The sequence below is a fragment of the Anas acuta genome, chromosome 6 (genome assembly GCF_963932015.1).
Source record: "Anas acuta chromosome 6, bAnaAcu1.1, whole genome shotgun sequence".
NCBI classification, from domain to species: Eukaryota; Metazoa; Chordata; class Aves; order Anseriformes; family Anatidae; genus Anas; species Anas acuta.
In genome coordinates, this window is record NC_088984.1 from 10,579,055 (window position 1) to 10,604,679 (window position 25,625).

General features: G+C 41.2%; 1 protein-coding gene across 6 annotated transcripts; it reads left to right on the forward strand.

Moving 5' to 3' along the window:
* Positions 1–630: 630 nt before the first annotated feature.
* CCNT2 (cyclin T2) lies at positions 631–23,937 on the forward strand. 6 transcript variants are annotated; one of them, XM_068687361.1, is made up of 10 exons: positions 642–921; positions 1,427–1,508; positions 8,983–9,111; positions 10,201–10,261; positions 11,345–11,407; positions 17,568–17,613; positions 18,979–19,142; positions 21,062–21,132; positions 21,356–22,505; positions 22,604–23,937. In XM_068687361.1, the coding sequence occupies exons 1-10, from the start codon at positions 671–673 to the stop codon at positions 22,666–22,668; spliced, it is 2,082 nt and encodes a 693-aa protein (XP_068543462.1). In that variant the 5' UTR covers positions 642–670; the 3' UTR covers positions 22,669–23,937. The 6 variants fall into 6 exon arrangements, 5 of the variants coding, with proteins under 5 accessions (XP_068543460.1, XP_068543462.1, XP_068543461.1 ...); XM_068687359.1 differs by having other exon boundaries at positions 641–921; positions 21,356–23,937; XM_068687360.1 differs by lacking the exon at positions 642–921 and adding an exon at positions 957–1,319 and having other exon boundaries at positions 1,419–1,508; positions 21,356–23,937.
* The last annotated feature ends 1,688 nt before the right edge of the window (positions 23,938–25,625 follow it).

Here is a 25,625-nt window from a genome sequence, read left to right on the forward strand (position 1 = left end):
TTTAAGGTGGACATTTTAACCTGATCCCAGGAAAATAACCAGTGCCTGGTGCTGGGCGAGCCTGGACAGCTGGGAGCAGGCAGCAGCGAGGGGGCCGCTCCTCACACACCCACACCCGGTTCTGAGGCAGTTACATAAAGTTGGGACACCAAAGCTCCACTCGTGGCTGTTTCCACGCCGAGGGGAGGTGCTGGTTTTTAAACTTTAGAATGAAAAGAAAAGCACGCAAACGTTAGGAGAGATTAAGCGTTTATTAGAAGTAAATTTATCAGACGGGGAGCGCGACTCAGCAAGAAGCCAAGTGAATCTGAGTTTGGACGCCCCGCCCGCTCAGCCTCCCATTAATCCCAACTGGGGGGTGTAAACAAATTAAAGCAAAATAAAACCAAAACATTTTTGTGCGGCTGCTTTCGGCTCGCCCACCCCCTGAGGAGCCGCCTGACAGACCCCGAGCCCGCCAACGGAGCTATGCCCCCTGCGTCATTTCCGTATTCCAGAATCTGGGCGGCTCCTTTACGCAGCCGGAGAGGGGCCGGGCCACGCAAGCGGCGTAACCCCCTCGCGGAGGCGCGGCCGCTCTCGCGAGAGGCGCCGCGGAGGGCGGGGGGGGCGGTGGCGGCGGCTGACGGGCGGGGCCGGGGCCGCGGGGGGGGGAGGGGGCGGCGGTGCCATGGCGGCGGCGGCGGGATCGGGACCAGGCTCAGGCGCGGGCTCCTCAGCGCGGGGCTGTGGCGGCGGCGGAGGAGGAGGAGGAGGAGGAGGCGGCGGCGGCGGCTCCACGGCGGCGTCGCGGTGGTTCTTCAGCCGCGAGCAGCTGGACAACACGCCCTCCCGGCGCTGCGGCGTGGAGGCCGACAAGGAGCTCTCGTACCGGCAGCAGGCGGCCAACCTCATCCAGGACATGGGCCAGCGCCTCAACGTGTATCCCGGCGGGGCTGGGGCTGCGGCTGGGGCGGGTGGGGGCGGCAGCGGGCGGTAACCCGCGGTAACCGTCGTTAACCGTCCCTAACGCTCGTTAGCCGCCGGGCGGGAGGAGGAGGAGGAGGCCGAAGCCCCCTCCTCAGCGGCTTTGTGGGCGGGCGGGCCCCGCGCCGCCGGCTGGGGGCTCCCCCCCAACCCCGGGCAAAAAAAATGATGAAATTGGGGTAAAACGCGAATGCTCGAGCCCGTATCGCAGCGCGTGTCATCAGGCGAGGAGGGCTCGCGTGATGAATGAGGGGGCCCGCCTGCTACCGCCACGCTGCCTGTGGGGATCCGCGCTAGCGCCCGCTCAGTGCTCCTCAGAGCCGCTCAGCGTCGCCTTCTCGGGCCGTTTCCAGGTGAAGAAGCTGTGTTGGAACCCAGGGTTGGTGTAGAAGGAACAACAGTCTCATTAGTTACAAACGGTTTTCATAATACCTGCTCTTTCCTTAATCTAGTCCTCCAGATCTCAGCTGACAATAAATACTGCGATTGTTTACATGCACAGGTTTTATATGCACCATTCCTTCACAAAGTTTAATCGGAACGTAAGTACAATTTTATACGTTGTAATAATGCGCCTGTGATTTTGGCAGCATAGCTAACAAAGGTTACGTTCCTCTGCTGGATTGCAAAGTTCAATGTGTTTATAGGCCTTCCAGCCTCTTGCCAGGGGTTTACTAGCGGTAACAATACTTCCTCTTCAACTTCGAATTATTTTGTTTTGTTTTCTGCCTCTTAAAGAAAAAAATTTGACACCATCAGCAAACATCTCAGATGTGTGAAGAATGCGTTTAGATGTTTGAAGCTGGCTGATGCTTATGTGCTGTAGTTGGAAGGGCTGATGTGCAGGAACACACATTTTTCTTAATGAAGGCAGTGGCAGAGCTAGCATGGTGTGTCTGACAATTCTGATGTGGTTAGATGTGTATCCATATGGATTATGCATCTCCTCTTGAAAACCAGCATAAATTCATTTCACTACTTCTGTCTTAAGGAGCTTGACAATAAGTCATGTTAGACAAGCAAAATCTGCTGAGAAAACGCTGGTCGTCCTGTTTCATCTAATGAAATGAGCATGCTGAATTTGATTAGTGTGTTATGAAGAGCAGAATTCTTCAGTAAAACTATTCTTTGTAATTAAGTGTTGTTTTTTAAATAAGTACGGATCTTGTGATACTGATTTCAAGAATTCAAGCTTATTTTATGTCCAGAGTACTGGATGTAATAGGAAAAAACGAGTAAAATAGTATTCTAGATATCCTTTGTATTTGTTTTTTTGTGTGTGTGTTGTTGTTTTTTTTTTAAGTACTTCATTCTAACTTTGCAAGAACAGTGATACTGGTGGTATGTCATAAAGGATGACTCTTTTTCAGATCTTGTTTTTTTATGACAAAATAAATTAGGTGTGTGAAAGATGTTGCGATCTTGACCAGAGTAGGCCTTGGTCTACCAAGGGGTGGAGTGTTGCAAACCTTGGTTGGAAATTTGGGCAGACAGTGATCGCAGTTGGTCATAGCATTAGCCAACTCTTGTGTCTGGTGTTGACTTTATTGTTGTTGGCTAAACAAATAGGCATCTTTTTTGGTGGTCACTGGGGAAGGAATACATAGTAATTTGTAGATGGATTTCAGAGGTGCGTCTAATTATTTTTGTGCATAATCGGAGATAAATTCAAACTCGGGCAGCAAGCTTGTTACCAAGACTGTAGTTCTTTGGATCTGAGATAAAAGCTAAGCCTAAAAATGCAACTGGAGCTAAGTGTGCATCAATCTGAAACACTCAATAGGAATAGCTGTATAACGTGGGTTTTATGTAGTGTTAGAGAGCTGTGTGTTGAACTGATAGACGTATAAACCAGAAGGTGCTCCCCTGAAACAGTTCTCTAGTTGTAGAGCAAGAATAGCACACACGAGAATCAAGTTCCAACAAGCTTTGTAACGAAATACGTCTTTTAGAAGCACTTCTGTACTATATCAAGCGAAGGCAGTAAAGCGCTCATTCCATCTTCTCCCCCTCTGTGCGCTGTGCCACCAGTGCAGCAGTAACCTGGAGCTGCGGAGGCATCTGGAGCTTTCTGGGGCTCTTTGTGGGTGGTTTGTGGACTTGAACTAGGAATGGAGAGGTTGCTCTGCAAAGGTGCCTGAGCAAGGGCTTGTGCTGTGATGCATTGCCTGTTAGATTACGGTTTGTCCTCTTAGCTGGTAATCAAGGATAAATTTAGGTAGCAAGAAGCTTTAGCTGCCGTGTTCTGGTTTTCGCCAGATGCTAGAAATTGCCGGGTCACTTGGAACTGAAAGTACAGTGGTACGTGGATATGCGGTGCCCTTGTTATGAAAAGTAAACTTTCAGTTATATTTGTGAATCTTAACAAAGTTAGCTATGAAATGGCTGAATGCCATGAGAACTCCAACTGTTAAAGCAGAATAAAGTGCATTGTTACATTAAATCTCAGGTAATAACATGCAGCTAAAAGTTGAAAGGAAGTGCGCTGCAAGTTTGCACTCGGTAATACTGATTCATGCTGAAAAACTTCCAGTAGTTCTTAATAAGGCCAGGCAGTAGCTTTCTGGGTGTGCTGATGGAGAAATTACTTATTTTCCTATTCTTCTAGAGTGAATGGGGGGCCTCTTTCAGAATTCTTACTCCCAAACCATCTGGCAGGTTCTGTGTTGAGAAACAAAAAGCCAAGGACTGTAATAAATACTTAATATCAAATCTCCAGAGTACTAGGCAAGCTGAAAAATACTAACAGTGTTCATCCACTGCAAGAAGAAACTAGCGCTTGAAAATTAAGTAATAAGGTCCCGCCAGATGGAAGACCTAGCTAAAAAGGTTTACAGTACATGCAGCGTGTCAATCAACGTGTGCATGCGGTGATGTGTATCCTTGGAAAGAAGGGAGCTGGTGGGTGGGGTAGAAATTTAGACCGCCTTTAGCAGGAATTCCTTATGATCTCTAATTGAAGAAAATTAGCCTTTATTTTCTTGCCTTATTGGTAGGTTAATGTTTTCAGTTGAGTAACACGCACTTGGGTGTTTGTGGTCCTGTACAGTCGCTGGGTTATGCAAATACATGTGTGTGTCTTACATATAAGGCACGTGCACTTCATTGCTGTTAGTAAACAGGTCTTCTAGGGGAAGCTCATTTACTGAATAACTGTTGGCCTGATGCTGTTCTTTTTATCTTAATTTAATTTTATTCCTGAACAATTCTGCAGGCTTTCAAGATTTTGAGGATCATTTGTGAATAGGGACCAGAACTCACAACCGTATTTTCAATCTGTAGAGCCACAGGGCTGGGACACAACAGTTAATGTGGCCAGCGTGTTATGATTGTGTTGCATTTACTTCTCTAAGGACCCAATATCCATATTTTTAATAAATTACTGTGGTTTAGCATTTTGAAATGCTATGGTTTATCTATAGGGTACTTCCAGTCATAAAGAAGAGTGTGTTTCTTTGATGCCGCAGTCAAAGTGCAGTTGCAGTGCTCCAGTATGGTGGAAACTTGCTTAAAGCTGGTCAAGAGAATTGGATGCCCTGACTACTAATCTTCCCTAGCCATGAAAATAGTGTTTCAGTGTGAATCACCTCACCAGTAGTACAAATCATTACTTCTATTTTTGCAGCTGACCAGGGCATGGTGACTTTGGTTTGCTGAGCACAAACTTTGCCCAAAGATCAGGGAGTGGGAGAGCTTGCTGACTTTTAATGGGAAATATTAGCATTTAACAGTAATACTTCAAAACATCTCGAAAATTAAAATTCTTCTGAAAATACTACGTCTGTGATACTTTGTCAGTTAATACTGTGTAGGAATAGCGCTTGGTAGAAGTGTACTCTGCAGTACACTGATTTCAAGAGCAGAAGAGGGAAGAATTTGTGGTATGTTGGAAATGAGAGGTAAGGCATCCAAACGGTAGCTGTATTTTTAAATCTAACACTTAGAAGTGCTGTGTGGAATAGCAAACAATTAGTTGAAAATATACTAGATGACGGCCGTTTTTTTTTCTGATACGCAGTGGGACATAGTAAAGTGCCTAAAGAGAGGCTGCGGGAGGAATTTTTCCTGAGGTGCAAGGTAGGTGAGTTGAGTGTGCAGAGTTTGGGGGGAGTTCTTTTGTTTCCTGTTTTTCTATTACTTCCCTGTCTTCCACACCCCATCCAAATTGCAATATTAAAGAATCGACTTTGCAGCTGTGCTAGTTCTAAAAACTTTCATAATATGCACCACACTTCAGGGAGGCTGGTTGTAGACACTTCTGTTTTCAATCTTGCAGTTTAACATAGTTGCTGTTTTTATACAGTGTAAGCTGCTGGTAATTATTACTTTTGAAAAAAAAAAAACAACTTGCAGTTCTTTGTTGCTCCAACTCCATAGAGTGGCACTTGCAGCTCCATCGTAGACTGAAACCACTTAGTATCTTGAGCTGCTGCACATCAAGCCTAAAAACATACTACTATTTGTGTTAAAAGGGAGAGGGAGTTCTCAGGAAGCTGTGTGCATGCTGCAGATGCATTCTGAGGTTATTCCAAATGTCTTCATTGCAGCGAGACTTTGTACGAGGTGTCTGGTACTTTTTGTGTCAAAAAGGACTTGTACCACTTCTACCAATAAAACTTGCCATATAATGCCCTTTGACTATCATAATAATAAGGATTGTGTGTTTTGTATTTTTATTTCATTGGAACTTGATTTCTGATACTCTTAGCTAGTAGGAAAGTGGGATTTAACTTCATAAATCATGTGTCTTCTGAAGATATTTCTCAAGTCTTAAATATTTTGGATGTATTTTGGAATATTTTGGAATAATTCACTTTAATTATTTTGTTTTATATCAAATGAGGATGCTCATGTAGCAGAAAGCTTACAGCTTTGCCAAGTCTGTCTTTAATACTGCTTTTTTTTCTACCTTGCTTTTTCTGCCATTTTTGAGAAATGGAAGTGGTTGAAGCCTTTATGAGTAACTTTGCAGTTAGACACTTAGCAAGTGATGTGTTCTTCACTGAAGAATTGCAAGCCGAGTCTGAAATGTTACTAGGATGTCTATTTTCCTCAAATACCAAGGGAGGCAAAAGTACTGACCTACTCTAAACGGGGAAAGCAAACCCTAGTTCTAGACAAGACAAAGACCTGAAATCCTTTGGCCTGAAGCCAACACTTCATTAAGTAAGTAGATAATTGTGGCGTACGTAGGTTTCTGATGAACCAGAGTTAAACGCCACTTAATCACTTTGAATTGTATAAACATGCAGAACTGTTTAATGTAAGGTCTTGGAGATCAGGGATTACGTGGAGACTTCTTGGCATGATCTCAGCCTTTTCAGTGTATTAGAAAATATCCAGAAGTCAGCCTGGTGAAGGCTGCGCGTTTTTGGAATGAAGTAAAACCTTGATGCGGTCAGATGTAGAGTAACAGCGAGCGAGAATTTGCTGATAATTGAGTTGTGCAGTTCTTCGTTGCTTGGTTCTGAAGAATTGGTTGTGAATTGTAAATATTTTCTATAGTAATAGGTGGATTTTGTTCTGTTTTTCAGAAAAGTAAAATGTGGAAATGCCCTGTATAGAATTTGGAACAGAACCACAGACTGGGTAGAAATAGGCCTTGTATTTAGGTGTATTTGACTTAAATTTCTATGTGAAGCTAGGAGAACTAAGGCCTGAATGCAGCAACCTGAATGGTGAGATGGCAGTGCAGGAAGGAGAGAGAGAAGAGCGTAGTTGGGTTTCCTGCGTAGAGGAAAACAGCTTTTGTTGTCTTCCTCTCCAACTGTGACTGCTGACTCTCTTGTTTAAACACAAAAACAACTACTAATAAAAACTGAGTGGTCGTGAAGGCACGGGAAGGATCATTTTATCTTCAAATGAAGCTGCTTCACACTGTCCAGGCTGTTCCTGATTCCATCCACTTCATGACTCAGTTTTCCTCCCTCAGTGATTCCACCGAGCTGAGTCCTTCCTATGCCAGGTTCAGTCATCACAGTCCACTTATTGCAGCTCTCTCTTGGGTAAAAAGTGGAGCCTATTCTAGTTAGGTAATGCCTCCTCGTGTCTGTACAACATCTTGTCAAACTTGTTTCCCTAAAACTGTTGATTCTTAACTGTTCTCAACTTCCTTTCTTCTCAGTAGTTCGCATTTCTTTGGCTTCCCAGCCATGTCTGCTAACTTGGGTTTTCCCAGAAGCTCAGGATTATGTTGGAGACTGTAATCTTTAGCATCAGGTGTCAGCTTTGGATATGACTGCCCTTATATGTGTGTACTACTGTACTTCTCAAAGCTGTTGTTACTTCAGCTTTCTGAACTCCAGAAAGTCTTTCCTTCACATGTAATATTTAGAAATTTGTCTCCTGGCTTAAGTGAGGCATATTTTAAGTAGTACAGCCCTAGGAAAGGGAGTTTCTTCCAGAACTTCATGTCTTTACTTCAAACAATGTGGGTATGAACTTCTCAAAAAATGTTAGGATCTTAAATGTGAGTGCTAATGTGGCCTGGTTCAGCACCACTTCACTTCAGGCTTTTATTTCACTCGTTCGTAAGGGTCAAGTTACAAAGTCCTTGAAGAGGAAGGAGTTTTTGGTCTCAGTTGTGAGAATTTGCTGCATGTGACTTGGTGGTGGTGGTTTGGTTGTTGTTTTAGAGCACTAGGTTTTTTAATAGCACATTTCTGTGCATCAAAGGGTATCACCTTCCCAGGGTATCAATTCTCCTCGAGTCTGCCAGCTTACAAGTTCTCCTTAGGATCTAAGTGGACATTTCAGAGTGATTTGAGGAGCCTTTAAATGTATCAAGGGAGCACTTGTTGCCTCTTTAAATGTAATGGGTAATCATTAAATGTTCAGTTCTAATTAGCCTATTGCAGTTTTTTGTATATTGGGAATTTCATACCAAATGTTTAATTTTGGCATAACAAAGAGCTACTTACAAGAAAATTCTAGGGGGAAGTATGACTGCTGTTCAGCTCATTCAGTCTAATTGTGTGTGGGCGCTGGATAAAAAATCCAGTACCTGCACTATTGACACTGTGCATCAATTACATACTCAACAAGCAGCTATTTAAATTCCTGAAGAAATGCTTAATTTTAACCAATTCGATCTGCTGATATCTACATGAAGATTTCTGCTGTCATCTTAATTCATGTTTAACACAGACAACTTCTGCATACAAGGAGGACCCTGATTCTTTTCAGTCATGTGTGGTTAGCCATGTTCCACGTGTAGATAAATCAGTTATTCTAGCTGACAGCTAAGCATCAAAACTATTTTAATTGCAAAATCCTAGGTGATACAGCACTGAGTAGGTGCTTTGCTGCCAGCTTATGACACCTAGAGTTGTTTTTTTTTTTAAATTATCTTTAAATGTAACTTGTAGTCGTTAGTAATATCTGATGTAACTGGTCTTTTGTGAATCTTTGTGCTTTGCTCTCCAGATACTACTGGGTGTATAGCAAAGTTTCTAGGAATAAACTTCTGTGCCATCAGTGGCTGTGCTAAGAGGTTACGCTTACTATGATTATACTTCTATAACCTATGTTTATGTAACAAACTATTTTCCTTAAAGTTCTCTGCCAAGTTGCTTGCTTTTTAGGAGAAACACATGCTTGCAGAACCTGAGATCAGCAGTTCTAGCTCGTGCTGAAAAGGTGGTGTGACGGCTCACTAATGTACTAGGACTTGGATGAGCTTTCTCATCGAGTGTTTTTAACCTGAAAAGTCACTTCTGGTGTGGCTAAATCTTCTGGACCAAGTCTGTGATTTTTGTGTTGAACTAGAATTAGCTTGACCACAGACATCTCACTCAGTGTAATGTTGCATTTATGCTACTCCTTCCACATGGTGCTGGGAGGATTGCATTACTTATAAAATAAAACATGATCGGTTATTTTTACCGTGCTACATGATTTCAGAACTGTTTAAAAAAAATTAAACCTCTAAACCGTTTCTAATTACTAGTTTGTGTTCTCCATAAAAAATAAAGTCCTACTTGTAAAAAGTTAAATCTGTGTGTTTTTCTTCTTCAGATAATATCTCCTACGGCATTGTTCTTGGCTGCAAAAGTGGAAGAACAGCCGCGGAAACTCGAACATGTTATTAAAGTAGCACATGCCTGTCTTCACCCTCAAGAGCCACTACTGGATACAAAGAGTGATGTAGGTGGAAGTCATGGTTTTAGAGATAATCAAATGACGCTTCATCTGATGAGTTGTTACATTGTCTTGACTGGATTATTGCTGTCTGCATACTAGAAAAAACATCTGTGTTTAAACCATTCAGATCTTTTGTATTACTTAATGTAACTAATTGAGGACTCAGGTATCTGTGTTATGACACTTGGAGGGGTTGCTTCACCTTAAACTTGCATTATTTTTAAAACTTCCCCATGTGTAGTAGAAATCTTGATGAGACATTAAATGAGAGGTTTCACGCATGGCTTTGTGAGTTCCATACTTTGTGTAGAGAGTTGAGGACGCTGAGTATTCCTCTCTCTCAGCCAGAGGCTGACTGTGCTGTTGTCTACCTTCTGTTTTAAAGGATGCCATGCAGGCAGTCAGCTACTGTCTCTGCTGTACATTGGTCTTCCTTCCTTGATTTGCCAGACTTTGTACAGCTCCCACTTACTTCACAGTTTCCATTTTCTTTCCTGTGATGAAGCTTCCTGGAAACAACTGTGAGGAAGTATGGTGGAAATGCACCAGAGTTGCTCTGCTGGAAGGTCAGGCTGAGCTAGTTATACCCCGCTGGACCTGAACTGACATATAAGCTATTTGCCATGCTCCCAGTTCTTGGAATGACACATGGAGGTGTACTATATATACGGTGGAGCCCAGAACACAGGCCAACTGCGTATCTCCAGCTGTATTTTAAAGTACCGAAATGGAGAACCTGCGTAGAGATAGTTGAGTTTGTTTGCACTGGCAAGCCTCCATAATGTACATAGCATTCCTCATCCTCCCAACGATGCTTTGCTGGAATAACTGTGTAAGATTGAAATGAAGTAAATCTTACTGTGAAAGATGGTTAGGCTGCTGTAACTGAGGGATAACTGAATTTACAGTGAGGCCTATACAAGTAGAAGGAAGTCTTACTGCAGTAAAGTATTCTGAATGCTCAGTGCTCACTGGCATGGGTACTGGTCTTTAATTTATGTTGATAATGCCAGTGTTCAAGTAGGAAGTGTGTAATTGAAATTTTGAGACGATAGATGCCTACGTCTTGACGTGTTTGCTTATTTGTTTCAGGCATACCTTCAGCAAGCTCAAGAGCTGGTTATACTTGAAACAATAATGCTTCAAACTTTAGGTATGTCTTTTTAAATGCCTGTTGTGCAGCCCATTTGCCATGAGCCAGTCATGGGACCCAGGTAGCTGGATTTTTGATGTGCCTTTGGTATGCTAGAATTTTACTATTTTTTTTGTATGCAACTTCTGACCTGTGAGTCTAGTTTTATATCACCAGTTGCTGTTGTGTTCACTCTGGAGAAAAAAGGCATACCAATACTTGTCAAATAAATGTTTCTGACAGTTTGATGGAGTAGAAATGTATACCCTTCCAAATAATGTTATTCCAAAGTAGTAATTGTGTTACTTTACACAACATAGCATGTGCTAGGTCAGCTGTGTGTGTTCTAAAGCACTTGGCAAAAGCTTTATATACCAAGTGCTCTTCCCTGTTTTGCCTTTCAATAGAAAAATACTATCTAGTTGAGCAGAGTTGTTACCTCTGAACATTGCAATTTGTAGTGTAACCATTTAATGGATTCAGGTAATTCCAAAATCAAAAATGCAGTGTTCTGATAAGAAACTGTTCTGGCTTTAAACTAACATAAATAGAGACAACTACAGCTGGCAGCCCTGAGAACATTGACTTACTAAATACCACTTTGAGTGTATTGCTTTAAAAAAAAAAAAGGGAAGAAAATAGTAGTGACCTACTTCTTAAAATAGCTTAATAAACAAAGGCTTTTGAAGTGACTGACCTACAAATTGACTTAATTGGTAATCTCATAGATGGAATATGTTCAAGCCCCAGAAATGATTGAATAAAGCAGACGTGTGCACACATACATGTTTCAGTGTCTGTGATACAGCTCATACTGATAAGTATACTAGAAACTGTTCGTGTATGTTCAGCCTGAAAAATGCAGTAACTTCACATATTCTATGTAGGACTTGAGGGTAATGCAGGGATGTTTTACTAATTGATCTGGAAATGGCTCTACCATTCAGAAATACAAAAGTGCAGAGTAAGAGACAGTTAAATAGTGTTATATGATCTGCAGTGCAAAGGTTTAGTAGGTATTAGGTCTCTGGGGGAAGGAAAAGGTCTCTTTTTTGTGGTACAGATGGAAATGTGTAGTTCTAAAACATATTCTTAACTCTTCAGGTTTTGAGATTACCATTGAACATCCGCACACAGATGTTGTGAAATGTACGCAATTAGTGAGAGGTCAGTGGCTTTTATCCCCTTCTGTAAGCCCTTTTTTTTTTTTTTTACATTTCTAGTAAAATTTATAGGTGATGTTATTTGTGCAATATGAACAATTATGTTGTCCAAAGAGTTTGTTTAAGGCTAACTACTAAAAGTTTGATCTTAACCATTACAGTCTGATGAAGAGTCCAGTTCTTTGTCCTTCATGAAATTTTCTTTTGCTTGCTTAGTAGCTTTGATTGAATAATCTGTTCCATGTTCTTTCAAATAACAGAGCAATTACTAGTTAAGAAAGAAATTCTGGGTTGATTTTCACTCTGAAGTAGCTTTACAAAATAGTAATAAAGTTAGTCTTTGTGCTGGTTGATAGCTAACAGTAGCTTTCTACCTTAATTTTTTTAGGTAATGAGCTGTGGGATAAAAGGACGTACTTAATTTGGATGGGGTGGTAGCAAACCTCCAACCTTTGGTGTTTCGTATCCTCTTAACTTACATGCAGTTCATTAACGTGACTAGCTAGAAATCTGTTTTGTTCTTTATATCTAGTATTTTTTTTGTTGAGTGTTGGTACACCTTCTTTAACTCTTAAATCAGTTTCCTTTAGAGTTCTAAAGAGCTTTTCATAAGATGGAGGATGAAAAATTGATTTTAAGTGCTTTTTCAATTGATCGCCAGCTTTTTCACTTTGATCGTGTTCTTGAACTGGAAATTATCAGGCTGTAGTTGTTGATCTTTAGTCATTAGTTGTTGTTGACGTTGAAAAATGCGAAGTTAAATGCTTCAAAGTTGTTTTTCTCCCCCCCCTATAAAATGTAGGAAAGGTAGGCATAACATTATCATGTTAACTAGATCTGTTTGCTAGTAACTCTAGAATTAAAGCTGTTCTTTGAGAGAGAAATATTTTGTTTCCCATTTTGAAGTAGCTTAGTGGTGTAGTGTCTTCAGAGTTTGAGGAGAGCTGGTGCCATTTGTAGCTTATTTGCATATAAAGTAGCTTTATTGCAATTCTTTAAGAAGATTCTTTGCTTTCTGTCCAGGTTTGATTGTGACTCAGTGCATAAGTCTGATTGCACCTAGTGTCTCAGTGAATCAGCAGCTCGAAAGTTCTGTCATGGTTTTTGTTTTTTGTTGTTTTTTGTTTTTTGTTTTTTTTTTTCAGCTCTTGGTCAGTATAAAAGTTAGCACACTTCTTGTTGATTTCGTGTGAGCCCCTGCACTTCAGCTCTGTGTCTTAGGGGAGTGGGAAGGGGTGATAAGCAGTATGGTAGATTTCCCCATTAGCAAGTGTGTTTTCCTGGAGCTTAGAAGAAGAAAGGCGTATGTTACATAAACTTCATTTCTTTTACTCAAGTACATAACCCTCTAAGACAGTTCAGCTCTTTCCTGTGCGTTTTGCGTGCTGCTTTTGTGTACTAACACAGTTCATACACTGAAGGTACATGCTGCTTTTAGTGCTACTTTTAAAACTTGACATTTTCAAGCTAGTACTTAATGTCAGTGCAGTTTAACAAAATACATAAAATTCAAAATTATATGAAGTCTTGAAATCTGAAGACTGCACCGAGGGCTGAAAATCTACATACCCCAAGAACTGGCACAAAGTGAATTTAATAAAACAGGTGCTTGAAAACCTCCTGTCTCGGGTAGGCATGCTTCCTGGTGTATGTACACGCAAGTAGAATTCCTGGCAGCATATCCCCCTCCTAGGGGTGATATGGGCGGCAAACACAAGGCTTGAATAACTCATTTAAAAAGCATGAAAGAAAAAAAAAACATATATTAAAAACATAGAGCATGAAATCTATAATCACGCTCACAAGTAAAGTGAGTAGAGAATAATTTCCATAGAGCATCAGTTGTATGTATTGAGTAAATAGAGATGGACTTGGGGGAACAGTGATAACTGTGGCATGGTTTTAGTTCTCAAAATCTTACTTCTTGGACATTACGTTGTTTTAATGGAAGTGAGTGCTACACTTAAATATCCAGTCCTGAAGCTTTCCACAGATATCACAAACTGTTGTCAGTGTTGATCCCTTTAGCCCAAAGGGCTTGACTGAGAAGCTGAAGAAATTTTAAGGTTTCTTCATCCAGTTCTGGTAATATGCTGTCTTGGACATGAAGTATTATTCTAAAGGGCAAAGTGATCTCCTCTTATATTAAAGGGGATTAATTTATCCGGGACTATTATGATTAAAACTTTCAACTGTGTGTTTGAGAGGAGAAGGAAGGGAAGGAGATAATTTGGCTGACTGAGCAGTCAAAAGAGAAGCTACAAGGTAGCTGAGGTCTGTGGCTGTGCTTAACAAGGCTCTGGCTCAGCACTTGTGTGTTGAATTGCCGTGTGGTGAGAAAGTGCCCTGGTGCCTCAGAGAAGCTGGCTAAAACAAGTTTAACAAAGGTGCTAAGAAACGGGCTGATTCCTATATTAATTCTTCTTATCTTGCATCCAGGATGGTGCACTTCATGCTCTCACCTGTAGTAATCTGTAATTATCTTTAAGAAATGGGTTCTGTTGCTGAGGCTCACAAGTTCTAGCCAAGTCCTTTGTCAGATGACCCAGTGACAAGTAGAGGCCTACCAGAACAAATTCCTGGAAGCTGAACTAGTGAGGGGGACTTGGTGCAAACAGCCATAATCTGCTTCAACGTACAACTAAAGGAAAAGTTGAACCCTTTGTCTCTGTTTGAAGGGCTGTCTGAAAGTAGTATTAGACAAGACAGATTGTCAGTAAGGGGTAAGTGGGAAGGTGCATAGTGACTCGTGATGCTCAGGCATGAGGTGTATCTAATTATTCATTCTGATCTTCAGAGATCCATGGGTGCGTTAGATTGTTCCATCTGTACAGCTTAGGCAGGGTAGTGGACAAGGAAAGGTGTGGGCTCAGTCTTTTTTCTGCACCGTTCTTCCTCAGTGTCGAGAGACTGAGAAGAGGAAACAGGGCCATCATTCCTTAGGTCCTCTGAGGAATCTGGGGCAGTGGATCTGTGAAGGCCCGTTGGCAAGCTCTAGTGCCCATTCCATGGATGCTCTGTGCTGAAGAGGAGAAGAGGGGAAAAAAAAAACTGCTCCTGGTGTCAAACTACCTTTACTGGCTTGCATGCTAGTTCAGCAGTGAAGCTGCCCTAGTGCTGAGACCATCGCAGTGTTCTCTTAAGCTCTGGGGCAAAATCAAGTCTGTTCTCAGCCTCCTGGTGGAGCTTGAAGGGGAAGAATCTATATTGTTATCCACGTCTTGGGAAGTCTTCAGTCATTCCTTTTTCCATGTTGGTACACGACACTCTTTTGGAACTGAAGATTGGATCACAAGGATTTCTAGGATTGTTCTTGCTGCTCTGCAGGTTATCAGGTATCTCGAACACCCGTGATCCTTACTAATCTTTTAGAAGTTGCAGTAGCAAATTCTGCAAACATACCGCAGTGTCTGTGTGCGCTGCTGCTGTTGGTTAAGTCAGGCTGATAAAGGCTGCAGAAGAGGCAGTGAATCTGAACGAATATGCTTTTTCAGAGGGTACTTTAAGGAAAACCTAAATCTCAGTGGTGTGGAGAGATCTTAGACTCCAGCTGTGCTATCGGCGGCCTTCACATTCTGAACTTTCACCTTAGGCTTTCACAGGCCTGTTCCCAGCATTTAAAAGCTTCCAAGAGAGAAGCCACCAGGACTGCTCAGACCTGAACACCGTGGCTGCCTCCAGTCCTTTCCAGCAGGTGTCTGCCTACGTAGCTCCATTCGGAGCCTGTAGCTTTTGTTTTCTTTTTGCTCAGAAGGATTTCGGCAACCTTTTCTGTCTTTTGATACTGACTGGCATATCTGCAGCCTCCTCTTTCTGGGGATGCTTGCCTACATTCCCAGGGTCCTAGGCACAGCAAGCCACCATACTCCTAAGGGTGACTTGCCAGTTGCGTTTTCGTGATTATCTCAAGATCAAAGATAGCGTGAAGAAAAGATTCAGAATGTCTTGGAATTGCATCAGCTGAACTGTGTGGCCATGTCCAATAAGAAATATTGTGGCTTCATGTTGGTAATTTTTTGAACTCAGTAGCTTTTTTGGGATGTGTATCGAGACTGCAAGTCCTGATTGAAAATCTTGATTACTAATTAAGTAATCCCCTGCGTTACAGTCACTTCTGCAGCAGTGAGACAGGTTAGGTGTTTTTAAATCACTCCTGAATGATAAAATATAAAACTGATTGTTAATGGCTGCTGTCAGTCATCTGTCCTGAGGCTTGTGAGTTGTAACAGACCAGCTGTGCTGGCTTGTTTTAACCTCTGCACTTCCAGATGATTTTAGCTTGGAGATGCACTTTACACAAAAGGAAATAACAAAATACAGGAACGAAGATTGATTAGCTTTTAGTGGATAGATTCTGCTAAACCAAAGTTGTCCCAAATGTAAGAGTTTGGGACAGTTGTTCTCAGTGGTGCATGGTTTTGGCAATGTTGATTGTTTAGCTGTAAGCACATTGAAACAAGTACGATACTGCCTGTAAGATAGGTTAAGGTCTTTATCACATTGACTTTTTGTTGAGGCTAAAACGTGTGTTTCAAGATGTGATTCTTTTCTTCCAGGTGTGTGTTTTGATTTACTCAACTTTGAAGCTGATGTTAAATAGAAGTTTTCTGGCATCTGCTTTTCCTCCTTTTTCAGATGTGCCATTTCAGTGAGAGTAGAGATGCTTCTTGGTCTGGTCCCAAAATTCAAATACGGTGTAACTGTACAGAACGTAGATGTGATTGAAGAGCTTTTAAACATTACTTCGATGAAAAATTAAAAGCAAGATATCAATTCCAGTCTTATTAAAGCATTCTATATTTTCATTTGTTTTAATAGTCTCATTTCACATTGTTAATACTGCCTGGTACTTCTGATGGGAGGGAGAGGAAATTGAACATACCTCTCTGGCATAAAATTACCATTATAGTTTGGAAACTAAATGTTATAGTATAATGTTGTCACATAGCTCACCTTCTGATTATTATGGATTAGTAAGATCTGTGTAGCAGTGGTTCCTGTTACCTTGCTACTTCTGTATTCTTTTCTATTCTGTGTTCTGCCCAGCTGTGTAGTGTGAAGACAAACCTGATTTACACCCTCTGGCAATCATCCCATTTTTAATACACATTCCTTAAATTAAATTTTAAAGGCCATTGCAGTGTTTCTCAAATTTAATAGAAAGGTCACTTTTAAAACAAAGCTTTGTGACAGTGTACTCTTTGACATAAAATTCAACAATGCACTTTCTGCAGGTAGCACTGATTTCAAGTGGTAGTGTCAAAGTAAGAATTCAATGAAGGCTGCGTTCAATCCTCGGTTTAAGCCATTGTGGCCAGCTATCCCATTATGTACGTGTTACAGTAAGTCCTTTACTTGAGTGAGGATCACGGGGGCTTTCCTGGTAGGGTTAGTGCTAGATGTTGTAGCAGTGGCAGTCATTGGCTTGTCCTTTTTGGTATGTTGAGGTCTTGGGTTGTGTGTTTGTTTTTTTTTGTTTGTTTGTTTGTTTGTTTTTGTCTGGCTAAAATGTAGTCATTTAATTCATATTAGAATTTTCAACGGAGGTTTATCAGAAATGTGTAACAAAATGCTATGAGCGCTGTGCCCTTGATCGGGGGAGCAGAAAACTTGCCTAGTTTTGTTAACCATCTGTCTTGGGAGCTTGCTGTGTTCTGAGGTGCTGGGGGAGAGACGTGGTTGTGTTTTGGGGGTGTGGTGGGTTCTCCAGCTATCCCACTGTGTTCTCAAAGGGCAGAACTTGCGCTGTACCAGGAACTGGCTTCTCTTGACTGCCTTGCTGCAGTATGCAGGTGGGGCAGGGTTACGCTGGTGGGCAGCCATAGGTGAGGGTGGGGAAGCAGGTGTGCCTAGAGGAGAGTGCTGAGGCTTTTTTCTAGAGGAGAGTATGAGGCTTTTGTGGGGTAGATAAGCAAAGGGGAACTTTGTTCTGTGGGTTGTCTTGGGGGGCAGAGTCAGGAAACTGAAGGACTGGGCCATCTCCACTTGCTGAATGTAATGGGCACGTCGGTATCTTGGAAAGATTTTAAAGGCTAGCTAGTTAAATTCAAATCAGTTCTGTGAAAATAGGAAATGGTGCTTATGGAAGGCAAAATTGCTTCAGTTTTGGAATGAACAGGAGTTAGAGTAGATGCTTAATCTCTCTGTTTTTCTTTTTCTTACAGCAAGCAAGGATTTGGCACAGACATCCTATTTCATGGCTACCAACAGGTTGTTATCCTGAACCTCTTTGTTGCACTGTTGTAGCACACTATAGCTTCCTTTACTGCAGGGCCCCCTACATGTGTCTTACCCTTGTTGCAACAGGAGACTGGGCCATCTACAGTGGTGGTACCTTTCTGTTTGCAGTGCGGTGTATTGTACAAGGGCCTGACGGCACAAAGGGGTTAAATGCACAATGAGAAGTGTAGTGGTGCTTTCTGATGACATTTTCTCGATTGTGAGTGCATAAGTCTAAAATTGGTAGCCTGAATAGCAGCTAAAGATTACAAAGAGATAAACTTAACCTAGAAATTCGAGCATCTTGGTAAGTACAAAACTATTTCCAGTTTACACTTGTAGTTAATGGCAGTTTTCTCTTAACTTTAAATATATTGATCCAATCTTAACTTATAAAATTGTAGTGGGCCTAAGATCTTTTCAACCAGTTGATTTTTCTTTTCCAATATACTAGAAGTAGTCCAATGTTCTTCCTTTTAGAAACAGCTCTTTAAACTTAATATACAGTTTGAAAACTTAAGTACTTGTATTAAATTTAAGTTAAAGGATTCCAGATGGGGATTGTATATGGGTAGCCTGTTGTAGAAAGATAAAATTTGAGAGCAGACTTCAGTATTGATTTCTTGATTATTCCAATTTATTTCTTGCAAGACAACTTTGAGCTTTATTTAATCAGAATTAAATTGTATGTAGCTAAGTTTTAAGTAATATCTACTACTGGTTGGTCAGAAGTCTTCCAGCCAAGCATTTTCTGGGGGTTCCTTAGTGGGCAGGATTCTGTATTTGAAGCAGCTGTTAAGATAAGCTGTGATAAAGTGGTGATACTGAACCAATGCCTTTGTGCTGGTGCCAGCTGGAAGCTGAAGCTGAGTTCACAAATATCGCAGGTTCTGGCCTAGTGAAAGCTAAGCTGACAAGTAATTCACTGGGCCTCTGTCGAACTTGGGTGTACCTTCATTTACTAGACTAATTTGGAGGCTGCATAATGAGCTGTATGGTGTTTTGTTTTTTCTTTTTTTTTACTGTAGGTAGAATTTAATTGACCATATTATACTAATTTCTTTCTTAGTACTTAAGTACAGTATAATAATTGGTAAATTTCTTTACTGTTAACCACGCTTTTATAGAAAAGGCAAATTAAACTTTCTGCAGATAAATGCCCTATCCTTTGTTTTGTTAGGGCAGTAAGATATATTAAGAACTTAATCCAAAATATGTTCCTTGAATTAATGTTTAACTGCTGTTACTTGACAAATTATCTTATGCTGTGTGTTAATGGTTGATTTGTTGTTGTTTTTTTTTTTATTTTACATGTTTGATTTCCTTTGGTTCCTCATTATGAAATTTATGCAACAGTCTTCACCTTACTACATTCTGTCTTCAATACAAGCCTACGGTGATAGCATGTGTGTGCATTCACTTGGCCTGCAAGTGGTCTAACTGGGAGATTCCAGTATCGACTGATGGGAAACACTGGTGGGAATATGTGGATCCTTCGGTTACTCTGGAATTGCTGGATGGTAAGTAGTGCTGCCTTTCCACATCTGAGTTTCAAGTGCTTATTGATAATGTCCCTAAGAATAGGAGAAGAGCATAGTAAGAGCATAGCTTTAAGCCTAAAATAAGTTTCACTGACTTCGTGCTGAGAGTCCTCAGGTATGAGGAAGGTATAGGAGAGGGAAGAGCTTAGGAGGATAGTTCTGAGACCCTTCTGATTTCAATATGTGAGCTGGGATATGCACAGACCTTTTGTTAGGTACAGGCTAGAGGTTGGCTTTTTAGGGCTTTCCAGGACAGGGAAAACAGATAGAGGAGCATCTCGGCAAATCCATGGAATCCAGATAATTTTATGTACACAGGTGTTCAAGTGTACAGTGTCACTGAGACAGCCGTTCTTAAAACTACATAAATCTAACATCAACAAACGTAATTCTGTGTTAACGTAAGCAGAGCCTATGATACCTCAAACTCCTGCAGAAATAGTTTTCTTGTTGTTAAATGGCTTCTTTCAGGAAGAAAACACGCTTAGAAGACCATACGCCTAGACGTCTTACTAGCTTTTGTTCTGACCCTGCTTTCCGTGTTGTTACCCAGTACTACCTGTGTGCTATCCTATTGCTCTGTGGATTATAGGGTTTAGAAGGCAGAAATGGCACTTACTGCGGTGGGGCCTGAACTTACGGCCTTTGTAGCTGCCTTATGTAGGTGGTGATTTCTGGGGGGCTCACATCCATTGGGCTTTGCTTGTAGTTCTAGAGCGAAGAATTATTTCAGAGAGGTGCTGATGGAAGCCTCCAGGCGTGGTACAGCCCAGCATAGCTCCCCGTGACGTGCTCTTCCTGTTGGCTGAGCTTTCATTTCTTAATGGCCTGATTATATTTTGAAAATGCAAACCAGAGTAGGTGCCACATGAATCACAGCACCTGAGTGAGCTTGAAATTGCAAGCTCAAATGGCTCTGTCTTAGGATTCTTTTAAGCTGTCGCTTCAAATTCAGCCACTACCCTGCCTTCTCAGCTGTCTGTCGCCTTTGCGTGTTTGGTAGGCATGCATCCTTGTAATTTTTAAAATCCTGTGAGATGTGTGCTGCGAGCCTGCAGTGACCACTGCTTAACTCTGTAAGTGTCTGTGGAGCTGGTGTCTGAAGCAAAGATGTGGGAGCAGACTGAAGTGGTGAGGTGCTTTTGCACTTAGGAGCAACTTGGTTTGTGACCTGCTGTGGGGTTCTGGAGGAGCCAGTTCTTCCAGACCTGCAACAGAGCCACTCTCCTGTTTGAGTTCTGACTGTACCTAATTTATTTTTAGCTTACGAGTAACACAAAATTTCAGTTGAAAGTATTTTTGTTGCAGCTGACAAGTGTAGAGCCCTGGGTTTCCTTGTGGGCCTACTAATTGCAAGGACTTTTTTTAAACACAGCCAGCTGCTTTGCCTTGAACACAAATGAACTGAAACCTGTTGTTTAAAATAGTGCTTCCTACGGTCCCATGGCTGATGTTTTGCCCAGATCTGTTACTGGTTGCTCCTGAAGTTCAGTGAAATGACTGAAATGGTGACTTAGAGGTTTAGATTTTAAGGGAAATTTAACGTCACGCAAGAAATGCTTAAGCTGGATGGCAAATGTGTTATTTTAAGAGCTGCTGTTTGTACAGCTCTAGAAATTTTTGGTCTAATAAATACAGACTCTGCAAGAGTATAAATCTTAAACGCGGATCTGCTTTTCAGAATGCATGTAGTGGTTAAAGCCTGTTGTGGTGAAATACTGCAGCCATTTTTGTTCAGCACTTATCAAACAAGATTTTTGATTAAATATCAATTCAAGTCATGTGTAACCTGTACCGCTAAAGCAGTATGCTGTTTGTCTAGAAAACTGATTAAAGGCAAACCTGCTTATTACAGAATCAGATATTTTATATTTTTTTTTGTTTGTTTTTCTACCCAGAACTAACGCACGAGTTTCTGCAAATACTGGAAAAAACACCTAGCAGGCTGAAGAGAATTAGAAATTGGCGGGTAAGAAATTTTCCTGTAACAATTTAGCCAAAAGGAATGATGAACTTGTAGGAGAACTATGAATCAAGGGAAAAAAAGGAGGTTTATCCTGTTCTTTATTCCTGTAGCTGGGCTGGGGGATGAAACCTTGAGTCAGCTTTTATCCTCTCCTTTGAGCTAAACTGGATGTTCTTTACAAGTATTCTAAGCTGTGTATTTTCTCACTTGTTTCCTTTCTGCATAGGCTAACCAGGCTGCTAGGAAACCTAAAGGTGATGGGCAGGTATCCGAGAACTCGCTTCTTGGCTCGTCTTTGGTCCAGAATTCCATTTTGGTGGATACAGTTACTGGTGTGGCCGCAAATACAAGTTTCCAAAAACCATCGACATCATTTCCTGCACCGGTACCTCTGACCTCAGGAAGTATTTCTGTTCCAGATAGTCATGCACCTGAAAATTTGGCAATACTAGCAACAGGGATGCCAAGTACCTCATACAATTTGGCATCCCACCAGGAATGGCCTCAGCATCAAGAACAAAACAGGACAGAACAAATATACTCTCAGAAACAGGAGACATTACCTCCTAGTCAGTATAACATGAACTTCCAGCCAGGGACGTCTGTACAGCTGCACTCGGGAGTACATCACAGACCCGACAAACTTGCCGAGCATTCTGCTGTCAAGCAAGAGTATTCTCATAAGTCAGGAAACAAACACCACGGACAAGTTGCTGCTCCCGTAATAATTCCTCAGAAAATGTCTCTGGATAAATACAGAGAGAAACGCAAACTAGAAACCCTTGAATTGGATGTGAGAGAACACTACGTAGCAACCCCAGGCGAACAGCCACACAAAAAACACATGCCGGCGCAGACAGCCAGCAGTGCTTCCGTTACGTCTCCCATTAAAATGAAAATCCCCATCACGAACGCAGAGAAGCCTGAAAAACACGTGTCTGATAAAAAAGAAAAGGGAGGCTCGCTCAAACTGCGCATACCCATCCCGCCCACAGAAAAGGGTGCCAGTAAGGAGGAGCTGAAAATGAAAATTAAAGTTTCCTCCTCAGAAAGACATAGCTCATCGGATGAGGGCAGTGGAAAAAGTAAGCACTCCAGTCCACACGTTAGCAAGGAACACAAGGAGAAGCACAAAGACCACTCCTTAAATCGCCACCACAGCATGGGTCACAAGCACTCCCACTCGCACAGTGGCAGCAGCAGTGGCGGCAGTAAGCATAGTGCTGACGGCTTAACACCGACTGCTCTGAGGAGCCCCGTTGGCCTGAGTAGTGACGGCAATTCCTCTAGTTCCGGCTCGTCAAGGAAGAGGTTACACAGCAACGATGCTTCTCACAACCACCACTCCAAAATGAGCAAAAGTTCCAAAAGTTCAGGTAGTTCATCTAGTTCTTCCTCTGTTAAGCAGTATGTATCCTCTCACAGCTCTGTTTTTAACCTTCCCTTACCCCCTCCTACCCCTGTCACATACCAGGTGGGCTACGGACATCTCAGCACCCTCGTGAAACTGGACAAGAAGCCAGTGGAGAACGGTCCTGATGCCCATCACCAGTACAGTACAAACAGCCAGCATATGGACTACAAAGACACATTCGACATGCTGGATTCGCTGTTAAGTGCCCAAGGAATGAACATGTAGTCGATTCTTAGGTTGTTTTTCTTTTTTTTTTTTAATTTAAGAATTGTTAGAACGGAAAACTTCCTACTCTAGCAGTGGCAACACCAGCTGTTGCTGCCGTGGTTTCAGTATATGTAAGTGCTGCTTTATCCTTCACTCTGAAAAGAAGAGGTATAGTAAATGAGTCTTTATCTCCACATATGATAGTGTTATAAATACTGTAATAGCATGGAAGGTGCAAAAAATCTCAGTATTTCTACAACTGCAGCTAAGAACAGTAGAATGAACGTCTGCTTTTAGGTGCATAGGATGCCTCGAGCATTGATTATTTATAATTTTGAGTACCGCAGCCACAACTTTTTTGTTGCTTAGTTTTTGAATGAGTGTAATTGTTTTCTTGTGTATTTATACTGTATGTATGATTTGCATGTTTTGAAGATAAAGGGATTAAAACAGTATACTGACAACTGTTTACAAGAAAGTGGAGAAAAATGTACATACATTTTTGTATGTTTAGATATACCATAAATACTCAGGATTGGAGCTGCTTGTAAGTATAACAAAATACACATAACTTTATTTTATCTTGTCAGAGTCCATCAGTTACCCAAACCGAGATGGCACTTTGTCTTGTTTATCTTTATAAACTGTAGGCCTTATTGGAAGCCACTTAAAAGGGACACTTCACTAGAGAAGGTATCCAGTACCACGTAGGGTCTCCACCAGACAGTATTACCCGCGAGGCAGGAAACAGGGTGGGCCTCTGCTTGCTGACTGTGGCCAGAGCTTTGAAATGTCCCTAATTTCTTGAAGGAAAAAGGAATTAAAATAAAAGTTTACATAATATCTTGATGTGAAGTGCATTTAAATGTTTATTGGCTTGATGCAGTAAAATAGACACAGAGCTGTTAATAATGGTTATGTAGATTTAATGTGACTTAACTGCAATTCCTAACTGTCATGGTGGGAAAATCATCTTTTTTTAAGAAGTCATAATTTATTTTAATAGTAAACAGGAGTCACTGTTCCCATTACCATTTCAGAATAATATCCATGTTCTGAAATCCAAAAAGTGTACTTGTGTGTGATGCCATATTTCTTTTACAGGTGAATGCAGTCTTCACAGTAAATAAGAATAAAACTATTGATATCCCAACTTTATATTCCAACAATAAAATAGTTATCATTGATTCTGTGCATTGTACTTGTCATTAGTTACCAAATTGGAAGATATTTGTTCTGTTTTTTCAGCTCTGTGGGGAAAAAAATCAGTCTCCCAGTTAAACCACTAGCATACATTTTTATCTGCCTGCAAGTGTCAGTGTTACAGCTTGTGTGCTCTTTCCACAGTGTTTCAAAATATATGACAGGTGTGAATGTTCACGTGTTCTCAAAGCCAATACTACAGCTCAGCCTGGATAAGTGAACTGACTTTCTGGGTTGTTACTCAAAACTATTCATAAGCTATGAAGTACCTCAACACAAACTCAGTATATGGTAGCAACAGACAGTTCTTAGTCACTTATTTTAACTCAGAAGCAAACAGGATGTGAAGTAGGCTTTTGCTAGTTTTGCTAAGCCACCTCCTTCACTTCGTGCTTGTGTAATTCTGTCATCTCAGATGTCAGACCCGGCACCTAGCCCTTCCAGTCGTGTTACTCAAGCGTGCTTTAAATGATAAAAACTGCTCAAAACCTACCCAGATGGTAGTTGCTGTATGATGTAACTACAGGTATATCAATTACTATGTAATACTCTCTTTCCAGTAATGCAAACGCTTGTAATTACTTGAATAAGTTTTATTTGAATGAACTATGGATACTTCTTTTTACACTAAGGAATATTTAAATGGAAACCTGATGGCATCTTCTGCTAAATCTAACCTGAAACCTTGGCCCATGTACAAAACGCAAAGCTGTCTTATCCTTACTGTGGTTGATTTTCTCTGTTCAGAATGTATTTAAACCCTTTGTTACATTTCTGCATTGTTGAGTATTTTCTATCCTTTTGTAGTCTGTTTCCTTTCCATCTCAGCTCTACTCTTAGATCTGGCTTTTAGCAAATGTAATCTGCATTATGTACTGTCCTAGGCTATAGCATGGGCAGATGGATGAAAAAGCAGTAAGTTGTCTTCATTTTGTCTTTAAAGCACTACACTGCTCTTCTTTTAAAGCACTACACTGCTTTTCAAGTCTGTTTAAATAGTTGTGCCATTAAATGCATCTTACACAGCCACTTTGGATAAGCAATATATTGTACTGTAAATATAGCAATTGCTGTCATAAGTTGGAGTTGAAATGTCTGGATGATAACTAGTGCCTGTCTAATAGAAATTGGAAAAGAGCATAGGTCTTCATCTTAAGGTGCTGTTTCAAAATAACTATTTCCTATTTTGATTCTAGGAAATTGTGAAACCTTGTGGACAAAATGTTGCTATGCTACATTGAGATCCGAACTGATTTTTGGTTTCTCTGTAAAGAATATCCATACAAGTCATTGGTTTTGATTTTCAATGTGACTGTAAATATGTGAAACTGTATTTGTCTTTGTGTCCGGAACTAAATTCAGTGTGGTGGGAGTAGGGGGTGAGAGGAAGGGAGAGGACATGCAGCGAGATGCCACTGATGTTCCCTGACCGAAACCTACTGCCAATTAGTGAATCGTGTGAACTGGGGCCTGGCTGAGGTGTCTGAAAGGAGTGAAAATTCACTCACTGATCAGCCTCAACCTCCCAAGTGAATGACTGAATAAATGCAATAAAAGGCTAACAGATGACACTATTACTCTGTTCATCACCGATTACAAGTTTTTTGTTGTAAATTGAGTACATGCATTATGTAATTTTGTAAAATTAAGCTTTAGTGCAGACCTTGCTATG